General features: G+C 35.4%; 1 protein-coding gene across 2 annotated transcripts in view; it reads right to left on the bottom strand.

The window, feature by feature from the left end:
- Window positions 1–3,127: 3,127 nt before the first annotated feature.
- Window positions 3,128–9,022, bottom strand: part of LOC110032595 (LIM domain-containing protein WLIM2b-like) — a 7,638-nt gene continuing 1,743 nt past the window's right edge. For both annotated transcript variants that reach the window (XM_020736266.1, XM_020736267.1), the window contains exons 3-6: window positions 8,720–8,819; window positions 8,599–8,633; window positions 8,419–8,508; window positions 3,128–3,582 (exon numbers count right to left, since the gene is read on the bottom strand). In XM_020736266.1, coding sequence (XP_020591925.1) covers window positions 3,373–3,582; window positions 8,419–8,508; window positions 8,599–8,633; window positions 8,720–8,819 — 435 coding nt within the window. In that variant the 3' untranslated portion in view covers window positions 3,128–3,372. The remainder of the gene's footprint in view (window positions 3,583–8,418; window positions 8,509–8,598; window positions 8,634–8,719; window positions 8,820–9,022) is intronic.

The following is a 9,022-nucleotide window of genomic DNA, read 5'->3' as shown; positions in this document are numbered from 1 at the left end:
CCACTCAGAATAAGGAATGCTTTAAGTAAACTCCCCTGATGAAAACTAAAGCTTTTTTCTGTGATCCAAAAAAGTTCTGTCAGCACCCTAGAGGCCACAAACATGAAATGGATGACTGCAGGCACCTCCGCAACTTGGTTGAAGAACTATTATGGGCTAAGAAGCTCAAAGAGTTTATAGCACTCAGGCAGCTACTCAGATGCAAATAAAGGCTCCAATTAAAGAGATATCTGATGAACTAGTCAGAGCAAACACCATCCATATTGCAATGGTTGCACCAAAAATTTTGGGGGGATATGAACATGACTCTGACGAGCCAGAGACAAAAGACTTCAATCGAGAGAGAGTTGTATGTGGTTGTCTCAATGGCGAGACACATTCCTCATCCACCAACCACTTTTACAGATGTTGACTTGCCCACAAAGGGCAACCCTTCAATGACTTCATCGTTATCACTACAATGATAAGTGACTATTAGATTGATATTATTCTGGTTAACATAAATAGTTCTGCTAACACCCAATTCAAATTAATATTTGGCATAATGGCATTTCTACCGACCAACCGATTGCACCGGCCTGCCCTCTATATTGCTTTTTTTGGGAGAAGAAGGAAGCTTTGGGAGTCATCTCACCGATAGTCATCTGGGGGGAATGTGACAAACACTTAACTTACACCAAAGGTTTCTAGGTGGTAGACACACCACCCACCTACAACGCCATCTTTTGACACTCATTGCTCAACAAAATTAACGACGTGGTCTCAAAAAATCACGTTGCAATAATGTTTCAGGGCAACATAGAGATTATAATTGCTCAAGCAGACTTGGAGCAATCTCGAACCTGCTACCTTCGGGAAGACATGAGTTCCAATATTTTCACAAGTGTCTTCGGTCATTGTAGGAGACTTGAAGCAATCTCGAACCTGCTACCTTCGGGAAGACATGAGTTCCAATATTTTCACAAGTGTCTTCGGGCATTGTAGACCAAATGCCTAAAGGAAATGACCTACTCACAGCCCTTGAGAAGGGCTGCATGGGTGACCATGGGCCCAGATAATGAACCTCTAACATTTTATTTTGGAAACAGGATATGAAGACACACAGTGACGCTTCATGTCCCCATCATAGTTGGAGCAGGGCCTGAGAATTCTTTTGAGGTTTCTATGTACCAACGAACTGTAGTATAATTGGATTCCACAAAGGAAGTGCCTAATCCCAATGGTATGTTATCAAATCATCAGAGGTCAGACTCTTTTAGGTTCATAAAATAGAGTCAGTTTTTTAATACATTGTTTACCATGAGTAGACATACTGTCAGCTCAAAAGAAACAACATGGTCGAACGAGTCAGATTTCCCTTGATAGTGTTGTAGATTGGGAACTTGAAGCGTTTAGGAACTTCAACAACAAAGATCTATCGGGTGAAAATGTTCTCTGATAAAGCAGGTCATGGGGTATTGATGTGTCCTTGCCTATTGCAGGCTAGGGGTGTCAATCCAACGTTGTTTGGATAATAAGTGTCATAGCTTGTAGTTTTAGGTTTATGCGCACTAGAAAATTGCACTATGAACATCCTTTGAAATCCTCAAAGGACATGATTGGTCCATATTGTAGGCAATTGAACAATCAGAGAGAAATGTCTTTTAAAGTCATAAAAAGAGTCGGTATTTCAGTGCGCCGTTTAACTTGAGCAGACATACTTTTAACTACAAAGAGTGACATGATCAGACATGTCAGATTTCCCTCAATAGGGTTCTATAGTTTGAATCTTGAAGCGTTTAGGCACTTCAACTTCTAAGATCTGTCTGGAGAAATCGTTCTTTTTGTAGAGTTGGCCACGAGGTATTGATGCGTTCCTATGTATTGCAGACTACAGACATCGATCTTGCATTTTTTGGATAATACATGATATCGCTAGCACTTAGACAGGTGACAGGGCGCTTCCGTGTCAGCACTAGATTTCACCAACTAAGAAAGTGTGACTACCCCCTAGGCAAATGTCTCCCTGATCATTTCCATCATTTGCTCCTTGAGCTCTTGGATCCAAATAGCTACAAAATATCTAGTACATTACATTTTGCCTGTGATTTTTTGGCAACTCACTTCTCCTTGTGCTACTCCTCTTCTTGTTTGTGAGACAATTCTTGCTCACCACACATTTTCAGAGTGTTCAACCCAAATTTGTCCTTGAATCATACCAAAAGAATAGAGCTTAAGCAAATAGAGAGAAAGCTTACGTTTGGGTGATGGAAGAAAAGTCGAAGAGGAAAAATATTTTCAAGTTAGGACTCCTTTCAAATAGAGATCCTCATTTACATTTATTTTCGTCTATGTAGAGTGGTTGGCCCCACTTAAAATTGCATATTTGGGTCTTTCTTATCCTAGACATCTAAGCATGGTACCCTCGAATCCTTGTCACCCTTTCTCATCATGACTCAAGATCCTGAAAGAAGTCAAGTTCTAGTTGGGCCGTTGATACGTGAGGGTTAAACCTTCGATCTTGAGTGATCATCTTTCAGCTCCTGGTTGTTGATGCTTGGCTTTGCTCGCTCGGCCTTAGATGCCCAGCCTAAGTTGCTAGGCCTTGATTAACCTTAATCACAACCTCGTTTACTTGGCATCAGCCGCTTGGCCTTGAATTTCTAGCTTAGTCTCTCGGCCTCAATTACTTGGTCTCTCACTCAGCCTTCATTTCTCATCCTTGCCAACATTTACAGTTGTGTCCGGCTATCCAACGTATTATTTTAACCTATCCAACAAGGCTTCCGCTGGGTTGAATTCCGAGCCCTCAACTATCTGATCCAAATAACTCATACAGCTTTTTTTTTTTGGATGTACAAAATGAATATCATAAAATAACAAAATAATATAATTTTATAAAAAATATAAAATTTTAAATGTTAAATAAAGCTATATCAAATAAGAAAATATTTTCGAGCCAAAAATAATCAAATCTCTAAAAAATTAAATTTCTGAACAAATTAAATAAAATTTAAATTTTCTTAAACTCACTAAAAAAATTTCTTATAGAATAAGTGCCGGCGAACGGTACCGGAAATTTATTAGGTTTAGGCCAATCTAGGTCTAGCGTAAGAAAATGAAAGAAGAGTAGCTCAGCCTAAAATTATAGCCACAAGCAAATGAACTCCATTTTTTAAGCAACCCGTTTTCTGACAAATTTGCTCGCTGTATTTGCAAAGCCGATTTGTAAATAAACATATAAAAAAAGCCACAAAATTACAATAACACATTAGGTTTGAAACTCACGCAATACGAATGCAAATTAAAGCAAGTTTACAAATTATATCATTGAAAAGGCAGGCAGGCATGCAGGAGACGAGAACATAAAAAGGAGATTCGTGCAGAGGCAGATTAGCTATCAGGAACTGACGTTGATGTGCGCTTCACTGAGGCGCACTTAATGAGATGGTTATAGCTTCCCTTCTCCTTGAAAAGCTGAGAGAAATGGTGTTTGCAGTACAGAATGCCTTCTAGAGCTGCATAGTTTGAAGGAGAAATGGAGCAGCCTCCATGGGAGCATCTGAAGCAGGATTTGTGGTATGCCAATCCTTCAACGGACACCTGGAGATTTTTGCAATATTAATAGAAGTTTCCAAATGAAAGGCAACTTTCTGGAAAGGAAACTAAGATATTAGGATAATTAAGGATTCAAATTTTCGATACATGCCACCTTACCTATGCATTAAAATGTGTATTTCACATTTTAAAAGTTAAAATGGTGGTATTTGATCGATATGCAAAAAATTGAGCGGTATAAACATCAAAAGTAATGTTTAATCATTAGACATGTAAATACATACGAATCAGGAGGTTATATATGTAAATACCATTTTTTTCCACAAGATTTTTAAGGTTTGAATTTATCCAAATTGTTGGAATTATCTTTGAGGACTCTAGTATGACATTTCAAATTAGGGGTGTAAGTGAGTCAAGCTGACTCATGAGCCAACCCGGGCTTGACTCGACATATGGCTTGTGAACTGAGCTCCATGAGCTAACAAACAAAGCTCAAGCCAGCCTAGACTTAAACTCGTTAGATCGTGAGCTAGCACGTTTAAAAAATAATTAATAAAAAATATATTTAAAATGTATTAAAATTCAACGACTTCAAGCTTCAGAGTAGCCCAAGCAAATGATTCCAACTCGAGTATTTGTTTTGACACATCAAGAAGCCCGTGAAGCTCCAAACATGATAACATGTATTATATCTATTTTTTTAAGTAAACGACAAGGATATTATTTGATTTTGGGGCATCACATTCATTCATTTTATGCAAATTTACATCTAATATATGAATTTATTCATTAAATTTGCATCTATCAATCACTATATCATATGACTCATCTTCGGTTGCCACTCAGTAGATTCATAATTGTGACATTGTTATTAATGAAATGCATGTGCCTGGTACACTCAAAGTAATCCCATTAGTTGAATTTGGTGTAATCTTGAGTATAAATTTTGGGATTAAATTCCTTTAAGAAGGGTAGTATGTAAGATCTGAAATATTCTTTTTTCCCTTCTCGTTATTGCGCCTCACCTCTACCAAATCCTTAGCATTTTACATATAATTTCCTTTTCCTTCTCATCCTATCAGACTGCACGAACAACCTTCCAAATTCTTCCCTCTTCTTTTCTTTGCGTGAGTTTCTTATTTGACATGCCGCGTTCTTGATTTGCCATCATATCGACTCTTTCTCTATTTAAGAGGAGTGTAGTGCAGGTTAGGGCAACCGGCAACAACAAGCCCTCTCTACATTTGCCATCATATCGACTCTTTCTCTATTTAAGAGTGTAGGTTAGGGCAACGGGCAACAACAAGCCCTCTCTAAACTGCACGAACAACCTTCCAAATTCTTCCCTCTTCTTTTCTTTGCATGAGTTTCTTATTTGACATGCCGCGTTCTTGATTTGCCATCATATCGACTCTTTCTCTATTTAAGAGGAGTGTAGTGCAGGTTAGGGCAACCGGCAACAACAAGCCCTCTCTACAGTTAATCGTAATCAAATCCATATCCTTACACTACATGTGCGGAAAATGAATCACTTATACTAATAATAATAATAATAAACTATCAATTATGTTACACCCAACTCAATAAATAATTAAGTTTAACAACATTATTTGCATAATTGCTTATATTCTTAATTCCAATTTATGTAGGACTTGTTAGTCAACGCCAGTTAAATCATTAATAAATTTGGGAGTTTTAAGGTAAGTAATTAATATTTATTAGGGATAAATGCACTATTCATTATTATGGGTGTTATGCTTGTTACTTGTATTTGATCCCTAGCTAACTGTAAGTTTGTTGGTTGTAACTTTTAAGTTCTATTAAGAAAATTGCAGTAAATTTTATTTGTTGTTTCTAATGAATTGCATAAGTATGTAGCCTTGTTTTATTGCTACATAGACTCGTGTCCATTTACCTATGCCTCGTGTTTCTAACATTTATTGTTTCTTTAAGAATGAGAATCCATGAAGCTAATGATAAATATGGCTATATAAGTAAGAGGGTTAAGTCCACTAAACCTCAGATCACAAAAGACTTGATGGTCATTAGGTTGTATAAGTAAGAAGTTTGATCCAATTATGTGAGGCGCCTTTTGGTTTGATGTGTGAAGCCTCACTAGAATTGATCCACTATATAAAATTAAAAGAAATTTAAAAAAAAGAGAATGAGAATCCATGAAGCTAATGATAAATATGGCTATATAAGTAAGAGGGTTAAGTCCACTAAACCTCAGATCACAAAAGACTTGATGGTCATTAGGTTGTATAAGTAAGAAGTTTGATCCAATTATGTGAGGCGCCTTTTGGTTTGATGTGTGAAGCCTCACTAGAATTGATCCACTATATAAAATTAAAAGAAATTTAAAAAAAAGAGAATGAGAATCCATGAAGCTAATGATAAATATGGCTATATAAGTAAGAGGGTTAAGTCCACTAAACCTCAGATCACAAAAGACTTGATGGTCATTAGGTTGTATAAGTAAGAAGTTTGATCCAATTATGTGAGGCGCCTTTTGGTTTGATGTGTGAAGCCTCACTAGAATTGATCCACTATATAAAATTAAAAGAAATTTAAAAAAAAGAGAATGAGAATCCATGAAGCTAATGATAAATATGGCTATATAAGTAAGAGGGTTAAGTCCACTAAACCTCAGATCACAAAAGACTTGATGGTCATTAGGTTGTATAAGTAAGAAGTTTGATCCAATTATGTGAGGCGCCTTTTGGTTTGATGTGTGAAGCCTCACTAGAATTGATCCACTATATAAAATTAAAAGAAATTTAAAAAAAAGAGAATGAGAATCCATGAAGCTAATGATAAATATGGCTATATAAGTAAGAGGGTTAAGTCCACTAAACCTCAGATCACAAAAAACTTGATGGTCATTAGGTTGTATAAGTAAGAAGTTTGATCCAATTATGTGAGGCGCCTTTTGGTTTGATGTGTGAAGCCTCACTAGAATTGATCCACTATATAAAATTAAAAGAAATTTAAAAAAAAGAGAATGAGAATCCATGAAGCTAATGATAAATATGGCTATATAAGTAAGAGGGTTAAGTCCACTAAACCTCAGATCACAAAAGACTTGATGGTCATTAAGTTGTATAAGTAAGAAGTTTGATCCAATTATGTGAGGCGCCTTTTGGTTTGATGTCTGAAGCCTCACTAGAATTGATCCACAATATAAAATTAAAAGAAATTAAAAAAAAAGAGAATGAGAATCCATGAAGCTAATGATAAATATGGTTGCAACTAACGATGATGATCACTATTATAACAAAAACATAATAACAGAATGATAACTTCCATATTGTTTTACTAACATGGCTGAGCTGAAGCTGTCCATAGAAGTTTGGCTGGTCCAATCAAGCTCAACAGTAAAGAACATCGTTCATTTTGTAGAGATAACAAAATACGAAATGCATCCACCAATTACAAAGATGCATGCGTAAGCCTTCTCAAGAAGTACCCGTAGAACATGGAATGGAAATACACTTGAAAGCAATGTTGTGAAAATCAGAAAAGAAAGAGAGGTTAAAGGTTCACCGGTTCAACTGCCAAATGACATAATAAATATTAAAATTTATTTTAATGTAATTTCAATAATATAATAATGATGCAAATATATTATTTTAATTGATTCAATGGACAATGATTTTAATTTATGACATCCCACTTTTGAATATTTTTAATAATATTCTAAATTAAAATTTTAAAAGACGAAATTTTCTCCTTTTTTTAATCAAAAATCTTATTTATAGTCATCTGACCAAAATTAAAAGGCTAAAATTAGAGAATATTAGAACAAGACAGTTTTTTAAAACCAAACATGCTCACCGGTAACCTTTTTAAACCTAGGTTCTGACCGGTTCTCTCCTGGGTCTATAAAAAAATATATTTGAGCTTTAGACTGAACTGATCAAATGAATGGTTCAATATTGAATCTGCAAGTCCGGTCATGTTTTTAAAACCATACTTAAAAGTGAAAGAATAATTGATTAGAAGTGCTGCCTTCAGGATGCGTGTTCATGATATGACAGACATGAAACTCACAAACTATAATACTATAAATAGAAATTAAATCGTACAAAACTCCATGACTCACTGCCATAAACTAAGATACTAGCTAATACCTACATAAATAACGTTTGTCCATTCTAACCCACCACATAGGTGGATATTCCTCTAAATATCGTTACTGCAGGTGCACATGCAGTATTGAAAAAATAAGATGCCAACCTGCCCATCAACATAGGCGTGTTTGATGATCTTTTGCATCTTTGTTTTAAAAAATGTGAAATATTACAATTAGGATTTGTGCAGAAGAAGACCCAACTTTTCAGAGGCTTCCTAACTATGGGAACCACGTTCCAAAGTAACAAGCACAAGGTCTTAAGTCATAGGACATACAGAGGTATTCATGAGTTTAAAAAGATGAAATAAAATACATATGCAGAGTAACTTGTTCAACTTGATGAAAACACTATAAGAATATTTTGTATCAAACAACAATGGCCAAAAACAATACAACATGACCAATGAAAAATAATACTAGATGGAAATCAAATAGCATATTTGAAGGAGAGAATGTGGACGGCAATATACAGCAGATTAATTTTTTTGAAGAACCGGTTTGAAGACTGAAAGTGAAAACCTCCGCTTCAAGCTTCTGTTAGTTATGTTTGAGAATTTTAAAATTTTCATTATTTTCCATTTACATAACAATATTCCACGATATTTTCAAAATGATTGCCAGGTAAAACTTTGGTTCACCAATAAGCTTAAAGCATCATCGAATTAGAAATGAAGAAGCACTAGGAATATTCATGCATTTCTTTTTAAATTAAGATTATATTATAAGTAATGAAAAAAGGACCCAACCTTTTCAAGGGGATATACTGTCTTTGAACAAATGGCACACTTTTCTTGTGTTCCTGAGAACATGCCAGCAGCTTTGCTAGGGGATCTCGTCTGAGAAAATGATAGAAAATGTTTAAGTAATTGAGGTCCCAAAAGTATATGTTCACAAAGTAAGACAACGGAATATGATAACGAACTCACAAACTCTGGAGTTAACTTCTCTGAGGATTTTGCAGCTGTCAATATGAGCAATCCTTAAAATCAGAAAAAAACAGAATGGAAGCAGCACTCTATACAACTATAACCAAGAATGTAGGCTTACGTGACTGAAAATTCTTGTTAAAGTTGCCTGCCTCTCTAAAGAGTTGTTCAAAATGAGGTTTGCAATATAGAACACCTTCCATGGATGAGTAATTACTGAGCTGAAGAGAAGGAGAAAACATTGATCTCACAAACTCAGAATTTCAAAAGTTCTCTTTGATAGCTGCAGAACAGCAAAACCTGAGCTATAGCAGATTATGTGACATGCTATAAAGGGGCTTCTTTCTCCCTAAAAAGATTTTTCTCTCTTATAACCCTCTTGAAATCGTTGAAAAGTTAATAAAATTCTAATTTAAAAAAAAAA

Source organism: Phalaenopsis equestris, unplaced genomic scaffold (genome assembly GCF_001263595.1).
Source record: "Phalaenopsis equestris unplaced genomic scaffold, ASM126359v1 Scaffold000978, whole genome shotgun sequence".
Classification (NCBI taxonomy): domain Eukaryota; kingdom Viridiplantae; phylum Streptophyta; class Magnoliopsida; order Asparagales; family Orchidaceae; genus Phalaenopsis; species Phalaenopsis equestris.
The sequence above is the reverse complement of the archived record's forward strand: the minus strand, read 5'-3'. Positions and strand labels throughout refer to the sequence as shown.